This window comes from Aethalodelphis obliquidens, unplaced genomic scaffold, assembly GCF_003676395.1.
Source record: "Aethalodelphis obliquidens isolate GAN/ISIS:26980383/991018 unplaced genomic scaffold, ASM367639v1 scaffold31, whole genome shotgun sequence".
Taxonomy (NCBI): Eukaryota; Metazoa; Chordata; class Mammalia; order Artiodactyla; family Delphinidae; genus Aethalodelphis; species Aethalodelphis obliquidens.
Window position 1 is genome coordinate 8,640,870 of NW_020837975.1, and position 20,930 is coordinate 8,661,799.

Consider the following 20,930-nt stretch of genomic DNA (forward strand, 5'->3'; position numbering starts at 1 on the left):
TTGTACATATCTAAAAGGTACATGGTTATTTATTGCAGCATTGCTTATTATACCGAATGATTAGAAACAACCCAGGCATCCGTTAAGAAGGGGCTGATGAAATAAATGATGCTACATCCATTTAACAGAATTCTGTGCATCCTGTCTGACAGAGTTCTCTATGGACCGTGGCAAACTCTCCAAGAGGTAGTACAGCACGTGGTTAAGAGCCCAGACTCTGAGAACAGCCTGCCTGGCTTGGTAACCCAGCTATGTCACTTACTGGCTGTGTGCACTTGAGCAACTTAGTTACCTTCTGTACTGCCTCTCTCTACTCACTTCTGCCTCAGTTTCCTTAACAGTAAAATAGAGCTAATAATATTGATAATACCTGTATCATGATGTTCTTATGAAGAGTAAATGAGTTAACGTTTGTAAGACAAGTAGAATAGTGCGTGACCACCATGCTAAGCAAAAAAATCAAGGCACATAACAGTGTATATTACATGCTACCTTTTGTGTGTATATATATATTTACTGGTATTTGTACAAAGAAACTCTGGAAGGATATGTAACAAATTTACAAACATAATTGGGATTCAGTATAGAAAATAAGAGCAAGGGTTTTCATTGTAAACCTTTTTATATGGTTTTGATTTTTTTAACCATATGAATAAATAAATGCCTACTCAAAAGAGTTAAACAAAATAAATAAGAAAGACGTTTTAGGATCTGTTCCCTGCCAGGAAGCCAAAACCTAGGTGATGATAGGCATTGCCTGAGACAGACCTAAAAAATGAGGACATTGCCCGATGCTATATATGATCAAACTACAAAATTATGACCCCATATGAGCAGGAACAAGTGGAATCCCTCCTTCACAAAAGAAATATGCACAGGTGTTTCATGCTCAATAAAATAACCATATTTATTTTATGTTTTAAATTATTAATTTTTTAAATAACACTTTTCCTACAAAGAACTCAAAACGCATATACAGAAGTTATAATTTATAACAACAAATTTTCTTAACACTTGCCATACTTCTCAAAGGGAGGGAGGAATATGAGGTAGACAGAAGGTAAAAAGAGGACAGGGCACTGCAGGTCTGGACGTGAGCAACGAGAGTGGGGTCAACAGGCTGCTGGAGGGCCTGGTACCCAGGGGAGGGGGCCAGGAGAAAGCACCCATTCCTGTGACCTCTGGTTTGGGGATGAGGTTCAATTTCCCTCATAAGAGGAAATGTTCAAGGTTTCCTTACAAGGAGCACTGGGACTATCCACAGCGCTGGTGTTTCCTAAGCAGCAAGGCCTCCTGGGTTCCTAAGTTCCTTGGGCTCTACCATGGGGCAGTCATAGACATCTCATCGCTGGTTGACCAGTGAACAGACAAATGGCCAGTGAGTCCGCAGTTCTCCAACAATCAGGCACAAAGCAACAATGGTGGGTGAAAACAGAGGAGGTAGAGACGGGTCTTCTTCCCATCTGCCCCAGTGGGATGCATATTTTCTCAGAGGGTAGAAGGAAAGCAGAACCTGACATTTACATTCCTTTTACATCACGTGGTTATTCCAGAGAAAGCGCAACAACATGTGAACTCCTCCAAAGAAAACTAAGACAAAATGAGCCAGGATAGCTCTGTCTTCTTGTTGAAAATCCTGTTTAAAAAGAGAGCAAGAAAGAGGTTAAATTTGTTTTTTAAGTGATAAAATAATCCAAAGTTAGAAGTTCGGTATTGATACTAATTCAGTCGATGCCACAGACAAGCATCTAGGGCTGCTTCATGAAGTATATGAGTGGAAGAATATCTTAGTCTGTTCCATAATGTCCATACCCTCCACAGCACCTTGGGAAGTTTTCCTCTGGACGTTTTCCCATCTTCACCATCAGCAAATAGGGGCACTCTTTTCAGGGTTGATTAACCTCTTTCTCTGGCTTCCCAGAGCACTTTCTTAGTCCTTTCAAAGAAGTAAGGGAGTCTGCTTTGGGGTTGGAAGAACAGACTTAGATGGTGAAGAGGGGTGAATATGAGCAAAGTTGGAAGTGACGACCACAGCAGATTTCTGGAGCTGTAAGTAAATGCCACTGTTTTTATGGGAGTATCAGGAGAAGAAGGCTGGGGGCCAGACAGAAAGGGCTCTCCCTGGCCCTGCCCTCCTCCTGCAGTCTGTTCTCAACCCAGCAGCCTCGGGGACTGTTGCGACGCGGCCCCTCTGCTCAGTGCTCTCCAGTGGTTTGGCCGCACTCAAAAGAGCCCTTACAGCGACCTCAAGGCCCTGCCACCCACCTCTCTGACCGTATCTTTCCAGCTTTCTGCATTACTCAGCTTCAGCCACCCTGGCCTCCTTGCTATTCTTCAAATATGCCAGACATGCCCCTGCCTCAGTCTTTGCTATTCACCTGCCTCCACTGCTCTCTCCCCAGGTCCACGGACCCTCCCCTACCTCTGTCAAGGTTTTGCTCAGAAGGCACCTTCAGTGAGGCCTTCCCTTAAAACTGCAAATCCCCCAACACTCCTCATGACTATCTGATAAACTATATTCTTTGTTTGTTTGTTTATCGTTTGTCTCCACGAGATCAGGGAAGTTTTCTCTTTTGATCACTGCCATATCTCCAGCACTTAAATGGAGCCTGAGACATAGTAGGTGCTCAATAAATATTAGTTGACTGAATGAATGAATGCATGATAAACCATTAGCATCAGGCTAAGGAATTTAGACTTTGTCCTATCAATAACTGGAAATCATGAAAGAACTTTTTTTCTCCCTTTTATAGTTGATATCAGTTACAAGAATTGAATGAATTTCCTTCCAGCAAGGCAGACAAGAAAATGTGTAGAGCACTGAGTCAGATGCTCGTATATTTAAATTCCAGTTTTGCCACTTAGTTGCTGAGTAACCTTGGATAGGATATCTAATCTCTCTGAACCTCAAATACCTCTCCTGAAATACCTATTCCACTAATTCATAGAGTTATTTGGAAAATTAAATGAAACACATAAGAGTATCTCAGAGTACGTGGAAGAAAATGTTTAATAAATGTTTGTTTCCCTCTTGTCTTTCTAACAAACTAAGAAATTCCTTATACGTTACTGTCAGGGTCCCAGAGAAAACAGATGGCATACTCAAATTAGGAATAATTCAGGGAAGATCAGATAAAGACACTGTCTACAAAAGTTGGGGGAGGAGGCATAAGGGTAGGCTGGCAACAGCAGAGTTGTTGCCACTCCTAGGCCTGTAGGGACAGGGAGGGGGAAGTTTCTAGAACCCAGGAGCGAGTCCTGTGGAGAAAAATTTCAAAGACACATTTAAGATCGTAAAAGCAACAGGAAGACTATATTTTTTATATTATTTATTTGGTTGCACCAGGTCTTAGTTGCGGCTCGCCGGCTCCTTAGTTGCGGCTCGCGGGCTCCTTAGTTGCAACACATGGGCTCCTTAGTCGTGGCATGCGAACTCTTAGTTGAGGCATGCGTGTGGGATCTAGTTCCCTGGCCAGGGATCGAACCCAGCCCCCTGCATTGGGAGCACGGAGTCTTAACCACTGAACCACCAGGGAAGTCCCAAGACTATTTTTAAACACACTTTGGGCTTCCCTGGTGGCGCAGTGGTTGAGAGTCCACCTGCCGATGCAGGGGACACGGGTTCGTGCCCCGGTCCGGGAAGATCCCACATGCCGTGGAGCGTCTGGGCCCGTGAGCCACGGCCGCTGAGCCTGCGCGTCCGGAGCCTGTGCTCCGCAACGGGAGAGGCCACAACAGTGAGAGGCCCGCGTACCAAAAAAAAAACCAAAAAAACCCCAAAGAAGACCAGGTCCTCGAACTAGAACCCCTCAAAACTAGATGGCAAAATAGAAGATGTTATTTTGAGAATCAAGGCCTATTTGAAAACACAGAACACTTGCTTAAGTGAAAAGAGTAAGAAGTCAAGCTATGTGATAGCTCAAGGACAATCAATTTGGTAGACAAAAATACACCTTGGTGAGCTCCTTGTCGGGGAGTTGCAAGAGCAAGAATAAAAGTTTCTTTAAATACATCAAAAGCAGGAAGATATCTGGAGAATCAACGTGACCACTTGATTAAACAAAGTACAAAAGGTGAATAAATGACTATATGAAAGAAATATACCATGCCGGATTTGAAATTCTGTTATAGTTGCTTGAGGTAAGCCTTAAAGTAGCAGAGTAAATCATGCATTTGACTGTTTAGCATTTTAGAGGCAAACTTCGGAGGAATTTTTAAAAATATTCTGTGGTCTATTTAAAGTGTTCTAAAATGCAATTTCGCAGTACAAGACAAGATTAAAAGTCTAGGTCAAAGCTAGCTTTGTAAAATGTTGCAAGAAAATCTAGGGCAGGCATACAGATAGACATATAGATCAATGGAATAGAATTGAGAGTCCAGAAATAAACCCCAAAATTTACAGTTAGTTGATTTTCAACAAGGGTGCCAAGGCAATTCAGTAGGAAAGAAGTAGTCTTTTCAACAGAGGGTGCTGTGACAACTGAATACCCACGTGCGAAAGAATGAAGGTGAACTTTTAATTCATACCATATACAAAAAATGAACTCTAAATGGGTCAAAGACCTAAATTTAAGAGCTAAAAGTCAATCTCTTGAAAGAAAACATAGGTATAAATCTTCATGACTTTGGATTAGGCAATGGTTTCTTAGATATGACCCCAAAAGCACTAGCAACAAAAGAAAAATAGATAAATTGAAATTCATCAAAATTTAAAACTTTTGCACTTCCATGAACATCAAGAAGGTGAAAGACATAAAACGAGGTGAAAGATGAACTTCAGAATGGGAGAAAATATTTGCAAATAATATATCTGATAAGGAACTTACATCTGGAATATATAAAGAACTCCAACAACCCAATTTAAAAATGGGCCAAGGATCTGAATAGACATTTCTCCAAAGAGTTACACAGATGACCAATATGCACATGAAAAGATGCACAACATTAACCATCAGGGAAGTGCAAATCAAACCCACAACGAGATTCTACTTCACACCCACTAGGCTGACTATAATCAAAAAGACAGTTAACAATAAATTTTGACAAGAATGTGGAGAAACAGGAACCCTTGTACCCTGCTGGTGGGCCACAATGTAAATAGTGCAGCCCCTTCGGAAAATGGTCTGGAAGTTCCTCAAAAAGTTAAATATAAAGTTGTCATATGACCCAGCAATTCCACTCCTAGGTATGTACTCAAAAGAACTGAAAACATGCCTACACAAAAACTTCTACACACATGTTCATAGCATCATTATTTATAATAGTCAAAAAGTGGAAACAACCCAAACGTTCATCAAGTGATGAATGGATAAACAAAATGTGATATATACATACAGAAGAATATTATTCAGCCATAAAAAGAGATGAAGTACTGATTCATGCTACAACGTGGATGAACCTTGAAAAAAATATTGTGTTAAGTGAAAGAAGCCAAACGTAAAGACAACATATTATATTAGTTCCCTTATATGAAATTCCAGAATAGGCAAATCCAGAGAGACAGAACATAGATTGGTGGGGCCAGGGGGGAAAATGGGAGGAAACGAGAAGGGACTACTATTGGATTTGAGGTGTCTTTCTGGAGTGATGAAAATGTTCTAAAATTGATTGTGATGACTGGCTGTACAACTCTATGAATATACTACAAACCATTTATTATACTGTTGAAATGGGTGAATTGTATGTTATGTGAATTTTATTTCTCAAAGTTATTTTTTAAAAAAAGAAAAGTGTCAGTTTATTAAGTTGCAGAGGTAAATTTAAAACATAAGTAAATTACAACTTAAAAGGTAAGGGAAAAAAATCATTACCAAAAAAAAGGTAAGGGAGAGAAAGAAAAGAAAAATGGAAGAGGTGGTTACATGGAGAAGTGACTTCCTGATTGGGTTGAGGTAAACTTAGAAAATAGGTGGTTGTGATTTGTCCTACTCTGTTCTCCTCCTCAGAGGAAAAATTAGAAGGAACCAGGAGTATTCAGAATGTTAGCTAACAAAGAAGCAGAAAAGTTGAACTAAGGACTTGCCCAGAATTCATAAAGCACGGTCATCAGTGAAAACTATAGAAGAAGCTGGAGCATGGAAGGGAGGTGGAGAGTATCATGAGTGCCCTGTAATAAATGATACACAGCAAAGAAGTGTTCAACTCCAAGTAGTGAAAGGGCAAAGGCCAGAAACAAATTAATATTTTGGCTTCAATAACATCTATTGATCATTTTCTGTGGGTCAGTCTCTATTCCAAGTGATTTACATAGATTCTCTCTCTTAATGTTCACAACAGCCTATTCTCTGCACCGTGCAGCCAGGCTTCATTCTAAACGTAAATCAGCACATGGCACTCTCCTGCTCTCCCTCCCCAGAAGCTTCCTTTATACTTGGCGCAAAACCCAAACACCTTACCCCTGTCTCTAGGACGGAGGCCAACTCCTAGACTTCAACACCCCCGACTCCAGCCAATCTGGCCTCCTTGTTGTTCCTATCCCAAGGACTTTGCCCTCCCAGTTTCCTCTGTCTGGAACACTTCCCCCCCAGGTATTCCCATGGCTCACTCCCTCACTTCCAGTCTCTGCTCAAATATCACCTCCCCAGAGAGGGCCTTCCCTGATGGCCCATCCAAAGTCGCTCTCCATCACTCGGTATCCCCTAGAGTCTAGTCATCTGCTTTACTGTTTGTCTCTCCTACATTATGAGTCCTATGACAGCAGGCTCATCTTCCATTCCTGCTCTCTGCCTGGAACTGAGTCTGGCACGTAGTAGGCACTCAATAAATATTTGTTGGAGTGAAATTGGTCTATCAGTATTTTATTTGTGTTTGTTTCTTTCTTACTTTCAGTAACATTATTGCTGGGACCTTCCATTCTTGTTTTGTCTCAGGGAATGTTTTATTTGAGGGCATGGCTGAGTACTGCCACATTTGGACCAGAGCATAGAAGAGGGCCTGGCACTCCCTGAAGTCAGCATGATGATAGCAGCAGTGATAAACAAGAAATCACCACAGGTACCTGTCCTGTGCTGCATTTAAGGGGAGGAAGTTGGGCTCTGAGGGGCAGCCACCCCCCTACCACAGAGCCCCACGTGATCATTCTCTAGCTGCTGCCAACTGCAGGTTGTTCTGGAGGAAAACTAAGTGGGCTGTGGATTTCATCACCCCTAAGATTTGAAACAGTAATCATTATTCTTTCCTGTTTCCCTTAGATCTCTTACAATAATCAGGAGAAACAAAGAAATCAGGGGGAGTTGGGCTTAGGTCATAACCTGGTTTGGTTCAAGGAGGATGACCACCATCTAAGGCAAAGGTTCTCCTCCCTGACGGAGTGTTAGATTCACCTGGACTAATCTCTCAAGGTGGGGCCCAGCATCTGTAATTCTTAAAACTTCACAGGTGAATCTAACATGCATCCTAGTTTGAGGGTATGAAGCAACGTTTCTCACACTTCAATGTGCACTCAAATCTCCTAGGGTGTGTGTAAAATGGTAAATTCTGATTCCAGAGTTGTGGGCTGGGGCCCGAGATTGTGCACATCTGACCAGCTGCCAAATGATGCTGATGCTGCTGGTCCATGGACCACACAGTTTGAGTAGCAAGTGTGAGATCTAATACTGGCTTTGACCCAGGTTCACAATTTTCAGATCTAATGCTTGGTAATCCAGTCATCATTAATCTGTGTGTTCTGCTAATTCCTGGGCATCCCAGCCACTTGACAGCCATTGTTCTGTTTGTTCTTTCCTCCTCCCTGACAGGCCCTTACTGGGGAAACTGAATTCTCACCTCCTGAACCATTCTATGATCGATGTTGTCCCCGATGTTTCTCAGCTGCCTGGCCAACTTGTGGATTATTTCCTCCTGGTGATGGTTCTGGCCAATGCTATTCTCCTTGGGCTGAGAAGGTGGGTTGTGATCTGCATAAGAATTCAAAGAGAAAACTCCATCAACTCTGTAAATCACTCACCACTAGTCACTTAAAACTGTCTTAGACAAGGAGAGGGATGAAATCCCAGCATCATAATGACTATCGAAAAGCAAAGCCTTGCACTGGAATAGGTCAACTCTGTCCAGTAGAAATATAATTCAAGCTACATATGAATTTTAAATGTTCTACTGGTAAAATCAGGTAAAAATAATTTTAGTAATATATTTTACTTAGGACAATGTATCCAAAGTATTATCACTGTAACGCAAAATCAATATAAAATTATTAATGATATGTTTTACATTCTTTATTATGTTTAAGTTTTCAAAATCCAGTGTTTATTTTATACTTAGAGCGCATCTCAATCCAGTTATCAACTAATTTCATTGGAAAACCTTGTATTTTGATTTCATGAAGTTTACAGTTAAAAAGTAAATTCGTATATCCAAGTTGTTCCAAACATACCTAAAACTTCTCCAACAATTAAGTATCAGTTTTTTAAACTTAAATTAATTAAAATTAAATAAAACTTAAAATTCAGTTCCTCAATTGCACTGGCCACATTTCAAGTGCTCTATTATTTTCCAAGTATTGAATTTTTAATATCCAGAAGGAAAAAGTATCTCACTTTATGCTGAAAAGTTGTGTGGATATATACATATCCACACAGAGTTCTGAAAATAAAATTGTAGTCTAAATGACCTAGTGGGGAATTTGGAAAAATCTCATGGTTAATCTTTTTGAAAGAATAATTCCTTCATAAAGCAAATAATAAGCCTCAATGTATTGGAACTCTTAAAAATATTGTTGTATGTTGAGCATCCTTCAGTTGCAATTAGGAAAACTTTTAAGCAGATATGCCTCTAAGGTTTTATAAGTGCTTTTCCACTGCCAGCTATAATGTGAATATTTTCTTTTCTCAAATGATGGTCATCCTTTTATAATATTGATTTTGTTCACTAAAACTAGAGGTCTAGGGCCTTCTGGTTCAAGACTGAGCACAAGCACTGACCTCTCCCATTTCTACTAGTCCTAGTCTTCTCCCAAGACCCCACCAAAATGAAAGTATAAAAAAGAGTAAAACCACAACAGTGAAGAGAATGGGAAGCAGGATCAAGAGCAGATGAGAGATCTGTGTACGTTTCTAGAAGGCAGAAAGCAGAGAAGACAAGATATGGACAAGTGAGCCAGACAGAGAAAGTGCCAAGAACCCACGACAGGAAACCCATTTACTCCACCAAGACCCTGAAGCTGGGAAAGGGAGACATGCCATTGACTGTAGTTCTGATGAGGATCAACTGTACCACTTGGTACCCTTGACAGCCCCAGCCCACTAGACCCATTAGATTTCAGGTAAAAAATCCAGATCACTCTTCTCTAATAGAGGAGAACAAATCTTGTGGAGAAAACTAAAACTTCTTTATGAATGTTGGTGCCTTGGGTTAAAGGTCTCCTTGTTCTGGCATTTGAGGGACCTGGGGCCAGAAAGCCAGCTGCCCTAACTCATCACCCTAAAGCTCCCCCAACTCAGAGCCCCCATTTGAGTCCCCACTCAGTGAGGAGCCCTGGAGAAGCAGTTAGGCATAGTGGTAAGATTCTGAAGCCAGATCATTTGGGTTCCAATGTAAAATCCACTACAGATAAAACTATGTAACCTGGGAAAGTTATTTAATCTCTCGATGCCTCAGTTTCTTCAACTGTAAAATGGGAATGATAATGTATTATTTTATCAATTCTAAGATTTTTTTAATGCCTCCAAAACAGAATGTGTTTTATAGTCTATGGCATGTCATAGTCCAACAGCATTGTTTACCTTCTTAGCAGGAAACAAAATTATAGTACATTTTACAATTGATGGAATATTAAACTTAATGAGATACCACAGTAACTACCTTGTAGAGGTGTTATTGAGATGATTAAATGAATTAATATATTTGACTTGTGCAGGACAGCACCTGGAACGTGGTGGCTACTGCTACCACCTGGGGAAACAGTCCTACTCACATAACAACAGAAAAAACCCACACCAGCTAACCGGTCAGTTTTTCTTTAATATAACAAAAGATCACCAGGCAACTGAGAAGAACCACAGAATGAAAGAGAAATGCCAGACAAACAACCAAAACAGTAACACTGAAGAAAACAGATATAATTCAAGGAACAGAAGGGAATGTTTGCAAATTCTAATGTATATGTTTAGAGAGAGTTAAGAAAATATTACATTTAAGAAACAAAAGAGAATGCTATGAAAAAAGAATAAACCTACAACAAAATCTTTCAGATTTAATAATATGATTGCTAAAATTAAAAATACAACTGATGGTCTGAAAAAATAAAGTCGAGGAAATCACTCAGAAAAAAATCAGAAATTTTAAAATATGAGAGAAAAGATAGGTGATACAGAGAACCAATATGGAAAGACCAGCATCTGATTAATGGGTCACAGAGGAACTTCCCTGGTGGTCCAGTGGTTAAGAATCCGCCTTCCAATGCAGGGGACACAGGTTCGATCCCTGGGTGGGGAATTAAGATCCCACATGCCATGGGGCAACTAAGCCCACGTGCCACAACTACTGAGCCCGTGCACTCTAGAGCCCACACGCCACAAGTACTGAGCCCGTGTGCTCTGGAGCCTGCGCACCACAACTAGAGAGAAGCCCGCATGCCACAAAAGAGCCCTCACGCCACAACTAAAGATCCCGTATGCCGCAATGAAGATCCTGTGTGCTGCAACTAAGACCCGACGCAGCCACGTAAATAAATATTAAAAAAAAAAAAAAAAAGAGTCACAGAAAGAGAGAAATAGAGGGGGGAAATTGTCATAAGACAACTTCCCAGAACTGAAGGACACCAAACTTCAGATTAGAAAGTCCCACCAAAAAACAGAAAACCCCACCAAGTTCTCAGGACAACAAATGGGGAAATAAAATCCTCACCTCTGGAGCATATCGATATTTCAAAATACCAAGCATAAGGAGATGCTAAAATTCTCCAAAGAGAAACATGGATTAGTTTGATCACTGATTTTCCATCAATAATGGGTACTAGAATATAGTAGAACAATTAATGCCCTCAAGGATTTTATAAAAAATTATTTTCAACCTAGAAGTCTCTGCCTATCTAATTCTCAATAATTTGTGAGAGGTGAAGAAAGACATTTGCAGACATGCAAGGACTCAAGAAGTTGTTCTCCCATGCACAATTTCTTAGGAAGCCTCTTCAGAAAGTTTTCCAGTAAAGCAGAGTATGACTAAACCAAGAAAAAGAAGATTTAGCAAAAGGTGGATCCAACGGTGTACCATACCTAGAGAGTGATGAGATTAGAGCAAAAGAACGGCTCTAAAAGGGAAGTCCCTGAGGAAAGGGAGATTTGGTAGAAGAGATAGTATGGTTGAAAATTTGGGGAAACTTGAAGATATCATAACTACAAATCATGTGAGGAGGGGCAGAGAGGCAATGAGAAAGTCCAGAAAACAATAAAAGGTCATACAGGAAGTTTATGGTCCAAAGTGAAGTCAATTAAAATGTGGCTTAGTTTAAACTGAAGGAATTGTTCTATAGTTTCTTCCAAAAGGTACTCCTCTGTGTTAAACTTTACAGTACTTTACCTGCATCACTAGTGATGAAATAAAATTCATATTTTATGGCAGACAAGAAAAATTTAAACATAAAACTTTTCTTTGCCTGTTTCGGCCTCCTCCTTCCCTTTTAGTGTGTATTGTGAATCTGCAGTAACCAGACCTCCCTAGGAGATAACCTTCCTTGTTACTCTTATAAGGGGCCACCATAACCCATGACCCACTACTTGTAGATCTGGGTTATGTAAATTGTCAACAATATGTCATTTAATGTACAGCCTCCTGTCTCAAAAACTTACATAACTGTGCTTTGACCTTTAACAGGCAGAACAGTTCTCAGAGCTTTCTGAGAGGCTGTTCCCGGGTTATAATCCTCAATTTGGCTCAAATAAAATTTTCCATTTCTTTCTTAGATCGACCAATTAATTTTTTTTTCAACACTAGGCATAATTTTAAGCAATCACAGCTTTAATCCTCTATTTCATTACTGGGAGGTGATTATTCTCAGGGAAAGTCATTTAAGTACATATGGACTCTATTGCTGGTAGTGACCACTCCTGAATCCCAGAGTGTTAAGAGAGTATGAAGAGTATTTGCACAACCTTTTTTTTTTTTTTTCTTGTTTCTTGAGGTAGGCTTGTATTGCTATAAACTTCCCTCTTAGAACTGCTTTTGCTGCATCCCCATAGTTTTTGGATCGTCGTGTTTTCATTTTCATTTGTCTCTAGGTATTTTTTGATTCCTCTTTGATTTCTTCAGTGATCTCTTGCTTATTTAGTAACATATTGTTTAGTCTCCATGTGTTTGTGTTTTTAACGTTTTTTCCCCTGTAATTGATTTCTAATTTCATAGCGTTGTGGTCAGAAAAGATGCTTGATATGATTTCAATTTTCTTAAATTTACTGAGGCTTGATTTGTGACCCAAGATGTGATCTATCCTGGAGAATGTTCCATGCGCACTTGAGAAGAAAGTGTAATCTGCTGTTTTTGGATGGAATGTCCTATAAATATCAATTAAATCTATCTGGTCTATTGTGTCATTTAAAGTTTGTGTTTCCTTATTAATTTTCTGTTTGGATGATCTGTCCATTGGTGTAAGTGAGGTGTTAAAGTCCCCCACTCTTATTGTATTACTTTCAATTTCCTCTTTTATAGCTGTTAGCAGTTGCCTTATGTACTGAGGTGCTCCTATGTTAGGTGCATATATATTTATAATTGTTATATCTTCTCCTTGGATTGTTCCCTTGATCATTATGTAGTGTCCTTCCTTGTCTCTTGTAACATTCTTTATTTTAAAGTCTATTTTATCTGATATGAGTATTGCTACTCCAGCTTGCTTTTGATTTCCATTTGCATGGAATATCTTTTTCCAACCCCTCACTTTCGGTCTGTATGTGTCCCTAGGTCTGAAGTGGGTCTCTTGTAGACAGCATATATATGGGTCTTGTTTTTGTATCCATTCAGTGAGCCTGTGTCTTCTGGTTGGAGCATTTAATCCATTCATGTTTAAGGTAATTATTGATATGTATGTTCCTATTACCATTTTCTTAATTGTTATGGGTTTGTTTTTGTAGGTCCTTTTCTTCTCTTGTGTTTCCCACTTACGGAAGTTCCTTTAGCATTTGGTGTAGAGCTGGTTTGGTGGTGAATTCTCTTAGCTTTTGCTTGTCTGTAAAGCTTTTGATTTCTCCATCGAATCTGAATGAGATCCTCGCAGGGTAGAGTAATCTTGGCTGTAGGTTCTTCCCTTTCATCACTTTAAATATGTCATGCCACTCCCTTCTGGCTTGTAGAGTTTCTGCTGAGAAATCAGCTGTTAACCTTATGGGAGTTCCCTTGTATGTTATTTGTCATTTTTCCCTTGTTGCTTTCAATAATTTTTCTTTAATTTTTGCCAATTTGATTACTATGTGTCCTGGCGTGTTTCTCCTTGGGTTTATCCTGCCTGGAACTCTCTGTGCTTCCTGGACTTGGGTGGCTATTTCCTTTCCCATGTCAGGGAAGTTTTTGACTATAATCTCTTCAAATATTTTCTCAGGACCTTTCTCTCTCTCTTCTCCTTCTGGGACCCCTACAATGTGAATGTTTTTGCATTTTATGTTGTCCCAGAGGTCTCTTAGGCTGTCTTCATTTCTTTTCACTCTTTTTTCTTTATTCTGCTCTGTGGTAGTTATTTCCACTATTTTATCTTCCAGGTCACTTATCCGTTCTTCTGCCTCAGTTATTCTGCTATTGATTCCTTCTAGTGTATTTTTCGTTTCAGTTATTGTATTGTTCATCTCTGTTTGTTTGTTTTTTAATTCTCCTAGGTCTTTGTTAAACATTTCTTGCAACTTCTCAATCTTTGCCTCCATTCTTTTTCTGAGGTCCTGGATCATCTTCACTATCATTATTCTGAATTCTTTTTCTGGAAGGGTGCCTATCTCCACTTCATTTAGTTGTTTTTCTGGGGTTTTATCTTGTTCCTTCATCTGGTACATAGCCCTCTACCTCTTCATCTTGTCTATCTTTCTGTGAATGTGGTTTTTGTTCCACAGGCTGCAGGATTGTAGTTCTTCTTTGCACAACCTTTTACCTTTGTAAAATAACAAGTGGACAAGAGGGTATTGGAAGTCTTGGCCCCTCCATATGCTGGACCATCTGCTTCCAGATTGGAAAACACATGCCTCCCTTTTTCAGAAACACACCACCTCCATGGAACTCAAGGCTTTGTCTCAAACTCAATGTGACCTCTTCTTCAAGTAAGGAAAGTGGCTTCTTTTAGGAGAGCGTGAAGCCATTAGCTAGTGCTTAAGAGTCAGTCATTTTGAACATTTTAATCTTTCAAGTATAAAATCAACAGTAATTGCCCCATCTCAAAGGACACACCCTCTCAGAATCAATTAAACATATTATAGTTGAATGTCCGATTGTTAACAGTACCTAATCTGAATAATAATTTCCAAAAAATGTGCTTACATTTAGCAGGACTACTAGTCAATCTCAGGAAGGCTCAAAGTCTCTTACCAAGGACACGCTGCTCCTTTAAAAAAGGATTACCAGTATCACCCAGGATTGAAGAACAACAAAAGGGAATTAGTCACACAATGAGAATGAAAGGAAGTTTGCACAACTGAAGCGTGAATTCGAGCTACCAGACTAGACTTGGCATCAGTAAGTGTAGACTACTCTTCCAAGAGGTGCCCTGACGAAGGAATGAGAGAGAATGGACAGTAGCTAGAGGAAGAGGTGTGTTGAAGGAATTCTCTAAGTTGGGAGTCTTGAGCAGGTTTGTAGGTTGAGGAGAGGAATTAGCGCAGGAGTGATGGAAAATGGAAGGTAGAGTAGGGCAAATTGTTGAGGCGGAGTCCCAGAGGTTTAGGAGAAATGAGAATGAAAATGTGAGGAAGGATAAATTTTGAATAGGGTGGGGGGGTTCTTCCCTTCCTTTGAGATAGGATAGAAAGAGAGAAGATGTGATGCTCATGTAAGGAAGACTGCAATAAGGGCTAAGGAGATTAAGGTGTTTACCCCAATGACGTCAGTTTCGTCCATGAAGCAGAGAACTCAACCATCTGCTGAGAAAGAGGGGAATCCTGAGTGGCTAAAATTAGTCACCAACAGAAATGGAAAAAAAGAAAACTGACCAGAGCTAAAGACCACCATCACCCCCCCAAAAAAAGAAAGAAAAAATACGTATATATGATCTTGATGTGCATTCTCTTTCCAGCTGGCAAGAGTCCTAAACTTGGATCTAAAGAAAAGAAAATTGTATCCTATCCTCACATAGGAGAAAGTCTTGACTCAGTTACTTTCTAATTTCCTGTTCTTAGATTCTCTGTGCCTCAGTTTCCTCATTTGTCAAAAGGGACTTTAAGATTATTCTTAATATTAAACAATAATGTTCATGAAGTACCTGGTATACAATAAGTCCTATGTCATATGTCTTAGCTACTACCACTGGACTTGGTGTTAGACTATATTTACATAGATACAATAACGTAAACCAAGATTGTTGGTTTTTAAATTTTAGAATCAACTGATGGAAAAAACATGGAAGAGTTGGTTGTGGCTGGAAGACAGAATGTATATGTTAAAACTCCAGCTAATAAAAATTAAAAAGTACAGTTGTGCCTTGGTATCGAGGGGCATTGTTTCCAGAACACTCTCCTCTCCCCTGGCAGATACCAAAATCCGAGGATGCTCAAGTCCTTTATATGAAGTGATGAACCTGGCTGGGTTCACAAGTAAAGAGCTCTGAGGGCAAGGGTCCCCAGAGCTCCAGGACGCTACACAGAATAGAGTGGGAGGGATGAGATGGGGGCAGGGAGAGCCAGGGTCTCAGTGCATGAATTCACCTCAGCCAAGGGTAAGCTCCTAAGGAGGTGGCTTAGATAGTAGGTGAAATATATGGCCCTTTGATCAAAATTGCAACCATATTTCCTGTCATTTCAGTTTCTACTGTTGTTTCAAGAGTATCTCACCTCAAGCCATTTTGGAATGACACCCTAACAATTAACTGACACCCCAGCAAGGATAATTTGACAATTACCTGAGAAAAGATGAAGGCACCAGTGAGGGCTGAGAGTCCACGCAAGAGGGAAGGTGCCCAGAGAGAAGAAAGGGCAACCGAGTGGGGACACCCTCCAAACGAATAGCATCTACTTCAAAATGGCTTTAGGGCCAGCCCTACCTGTGCCAATCAAAAGCATAATGATTTGCAACTATTATTTTACCTGATTAATTGTCACCTGGGGAATACAAAATCTAGTATCTGCAGTAGAAAGATGGAATACAAGTTGGATAAGTTTCAGTAATGGACGTTGGGAGAAATGAAGGAGCTGTAAGGATGCCAACAAGCCTTGGGTATCCCAGTTGGGTAGGCAAAGGGGCAGAGAAGGAAGGACCTAGAGATAGGATGCAGCAAAAGCTTGTACCCAAAGCAAGAGGTGTGTTTTCCATTCCGGAACTCAACATCATAAATATTTGTATTTTGTGTATGTCTGACCAACTAAGTGGCAAAACCCTTGAGCACATGTATCTATTTCATAACTGGAACCTAGCTCAGTGCCCTACACAGATATTGTTGATTATGATTATAAAGTTGCATAAGGGGGTGGAGAGAATGGGACAGAAAAGGGTTGGAGGAAAAATGTTGGCTACTTTGTAAGTTGATCTAAGGACAGCCCTACCTTTTCCTTTGTCGTGAAGACAGCTCTCCTTTCATTTAAAGTTGCAAAATAGCAATAATAATGCACATTCACATATTTTAAACTCTTGGTATAGAACCTTATCAAAATCCTGGAGACCCTCTCACAATTGGTGGTGGAAGTGTAAATTGGTACAACCTCTGTGGGGGGCAATGTATCTATCAAATTTTACAAATGCAAATGTGCTTGAGGTTATCTATTGCAGCATTGGTTTCAATATTAAGTGTTTGGAAACAACCCAAATGTATATCAGTAGGAAACTACTTAAATAAATGATGGTGTATCCACACTATGGAATATTATGCCACTATAAATAAGAATTAGGAAGCTCTGTAAGTATTAATGCAGAGAGAGCTCCAGATCATAGTGTTAAGTGAGAAAACAAGTAAAAACAGTGTGTTTAATGTGCTACCTTTGTCTAAAAAGGGAGGGGTATATAAATTTATATTCACAATTGTTCATATTTGCAAAAAGAACCTCTGGAAGAATACCCAAGAATCTAAAACAGTGGCTACCTATGATAGGAATTGAGCAGATGGGGGACAAGAATGCAGGAGAGACTTTTCACTATATGCCTTTTCTTATTCTTTAGTTTCCCAACCTTGAAAGTGTATTTTTTTTTTTAAGAAAACACTTATATAGCACTTATAATGTGTCAGCCACTGTTGCAAGCCATTTAAAATAAGTAATGCATTACTATTATTATTAACATAAATACTTATTCACATTTTAATTTTAAAACTATCCCAGAATTGTCATCATTGTACTGAGATTATGCAGAAAAATATCTTTGTTCGTAGGAGACAATATGTGGAATTCCTTGGAGATCAAGTTAGTTATGTCTGAAACTTTATCTCAAATGGTTTAGCAAAGCAAAACATCTGTGTATGCATTCATGAGTATGTGCCTTTGTGTGTGTGTATGTGTGTGGAGAGACAGAGAGACAGAAAGCAAATGTGGCCAAAAAAATGGTAAATCCATGTGAAGAGTATATGCATAACCATAGACTTATCTGTGCAACTTTTGTGTAGATTTTAAATTTTCCAAGGTCAACATTGGAGGGGAAAAGTATCTTAGAAAAGTCCTTAAAACTTAAATAAAACATTTCCATTTAGCTTCTACAGAGTCTTTGGACTGGTTTTCAGTGCCCTTAGAATAATCTCAACTTATCTGTCCGTCCTCCTCACTCTTCTTCTTGAACCTTATGCTCTAACTAAACTGTATCTCCATTCGACCAAATCTTACCTGTGAAGCATATCTCAAAAATTACTTTCTCTAAGTTACCTTTTTTGAGTCTTCCAAAATAATGTAATCTCTCACCACTTCGAATATCTATAGCACTTTCAGTTCTATTGGATACATCGTAGTCTAGATTTTGTTACGATCATTGCATGTTTTCATTACGTAAAATGACAGAGATGATTATGCACATTAGATGTGTATATTAGCATACTTACCTATTGGATACACATTGTCTATAACTATATTGTTATAGTTGTTATTGTTATAACAATAATTATGGGTTACCATTACTCCCTAAGGACTTGGAATTGAAAGAAAAAATTGTCTTCTGACAGCTAAAAGGCAAGATCAATGTGTGTTTAGTGGAAATAGGTGAGATGGACAGTCATTGGAAGGGGAGAGGCTACTAGCTCTCCCTCGAACAAGCCATTCCCTCTGCCTGCAATTTGCACCCTCCTTAACCCCCTCAGGTCTCAGTCTTGGGTTACGTCTCAAGGGAAGCCTTCTCTAACCTCGCTAGTAGGTCAAAGCCCCATTACAGCATCTGGACCTCTTCTTAGCACCTATCACATTATATTTAACATTGGTGTGTGTAATTGACTGCTATCTGCCTCCTTTACCAGACTGTCTGCTCCAGGAAGGAAGGGGCTGTTACTGTTTTTGTTCACCATTGTCACCCCAGAACCTAGCACAGTGCCTAGAATATAGTAAGCCCTAGTATTTTTTTTTTATGAATAAAAAAAGTAAATGTGTCCATCTAGAGGAGGAAAGGGAGAGGTGGTGAGCCTTAGAAGCACCAAAAAAAAAAAAAAAAAAAGGTAAAATGAGCATCCAGGCACTCTCAAAGGGAGAAAGAAGCTGAATAACTGGACACTCTACTGACTTCTACAATTAATATATCCCATTTACACTAGCTATACATATGTGTATGCATACGTATACATGTGTGTGTTTATATATATTTATTTTAATTTTTTGGCCATGCCACGCGGCTTGTGGGATCTTAGTTCTCCAACCAGGGATTGAACCCGGGCCCCTTGCAGTGGCAGCACAGAGCCCTAACCACTGGACCACCAGGGAATTCCCCTATGTGTGTGTAAATATTTTTAATTCTGCCCTTTCCTATCAATACTTATTACATTTTTAGAGGTGGGCAGGGCCTCTTTCCACTTTTAATCATTTTTGTTTTCCCAAGAGTGTCTAATTTATCTTAAATGATGTATCAGGATGGTTGCTCTGGACTTCCCAAAATCCTACCCACCACCTCAACTTTTCTAAGAAGTGTCTTTAATTCCCCATACAAATACTATGGGTTGTTTTTTTCCCCAAAGAGTTATGTTCATACGTGTAGTGTAGATGTCCCCAAAGTAACAGATAAATTTGGGCTTCAGTGAGTCAGTTTCCAGCCTCCCCAAAGTAACAGATAAATTTGGGCTTCAGTGAGGACAAAAGCCACTAAGGGGAGAAAGGGACCTTCTCGATCAGCTTCTTCATTAAGAGTTTTACTTTGTTTGGGCAGTACTTGCGCTATCTATCTTAAGTAACCTATCTATCTAATCTATCTCTATCATCTATCTATCTCATCCATCGTCCATCCATCCAATCAGGTTCCCAGCAGGAGAACTTCGCAGGGTCGTCTGCGCGACCTCCCACACCTGGGCGGACTCCGCGCCCAGCTGCGCTGCTCAGACCCGTTCTCCGGCTGGCAAAGCGCTTGGGGCAGGGCTGGGGGTAGAAGTCACGTGGGCGGCTGTGACCAATGGGAAGCGCAGACGGCGCACGTTGGCCGTAGGCGGTCTCCCGCGCCAGAGGTGGTGCGTCTGGCTGGTTCCCTGCCTCAGAGTACAGTGAGACGGAGGGAGGCGGGGCACCCGGAATATACCGCCCGGCACCTCCGATGACCCTGGCGTTAGCGTTCTCGACGCCGGAATAACAATTCTGTGTCCCTCTCACACCGCACCTCTCAGTCTGCACATCCCCCATTCCTTTAGTGATACCGTAAAATAGAAGGGGAGAAAAGCACTGCTTCCTCCTGAGCCTGTCAGGGAAGGAAATTGGGCGGGGAGGGGCGGTGGTGGAGGTGGATTGTGTCTGCTACCACCTCTAATCGGGGCTTCCCTCATTCCTGTTCGGCGGTCGTTGAATGCACACTGATGATGCACCAGTCGAAAATGCTAGGCGCAATTAAGATTTTACATACATAGTAAAACGAGAGCTCTAAGCGAGAAAACAAACAGGTAGATTAGGTTGTTGGCTGTTACTCCCTAACTCGAAGGTAGTAGCATTATTAATTCTTCACCCTGCTTCTGCTTTTGAGGTGAAGCTGTAATTAGGAAAGCTTTTGGGGTAAATGTGGCAACCGCGCACAGTGCACCTCAGTTTCGTGAGGGTCCTGTGAGGCTTAAGTAGTATAGTGGGTGTGAAAACATTGGAAAGGTTTACAATAAAATACAAGCTCTAGAAGAGTGCACAACTTTATGAATATACTAAAAATCACTGAATTGTGTGCTTTAAAAGTTTGAACTTTATGGTGTATGAATTACATCTCAATTTAAAAAAGCAAAATATACGTTCTAGAAGGTATTCATAGATGACACAGTCTCAGGCTTTGAGAAATCATTGTTGACACCTGCCCAGATGAAAATTCGAAATTTTAGTCGATTGAGTTCTTTCTAGAAAACGGATACTATATTTGATATGGTGACAAGCATCTATCAGGATGCTTGAAATTTCCACTTTCTCAGTGGCATGTAATTCTTTTAAATTGGAGAATAGTTTGAGATTAATCTTAATAATTCCTTTCAGGTGTCTAGCATATTTTTAATCTAAAATCTTTTTTAAAAGTCTAAAACCTCACACATATAACCCTAACACTCTTTAATGCTTTTCAAAACATAACATTTTAATTTTCCGACATTTTGGGGCATTTAGGAATCACACCTTTATTTTATTTTATTTTGTGGTACGTGGGCCTCTCACTGTTGTGGCCTCTCCCGTTGCGGAGCACAGGCTCCG

The 20,930-nt window shown here is 40.1% G+C and overlaps 1 protein-coding gene and 1 long non-coding RNA gene across 2 annotated transcripts in view; one reads left to right on the plus strand and one right to left on the minus strand.

The window, feature by feature from the left end:
- Positions 1-17,794, plus strand: part of LOC113630866 (uncharacterized) — a 52,169-nt gene extending 34,375 nt beyond the window's left edge. The window contains exons 3-4 of the long non-coding RNA XR_003437121.1: positions 7,737-7,883; positions 15,919-17,794. This is a non-coding gene — a long non-coding RNA (uncharacterized LOC113630866). The remainder of the gene's footprint in view (positions 1-7,736; positions 7,884-15,918) is intronic.
- Positions 955-20,930, minus strand: part of PXT1 (peroxisomal testis enriched protein 1) — a 20,887-nt gene continuing 911 nt past the window's right edge. The window contains exons 2-3 of the mRNA XM_027126775.1: positions 7,765-7,895; positions 955-1,636 (exon numbers count right to left, since the gene is read on the minus strand). Coding sequence (XP_026982576.1) covers positions 1,532-1,636; positions 7,765-7,895 — 236 coding nt within the window. The 3' untranslated portion in view covers positions 955-1,531. The remainder of the gene's footprint in view (positions 1,637-7,764; positions 7,896-20,930) is intronic.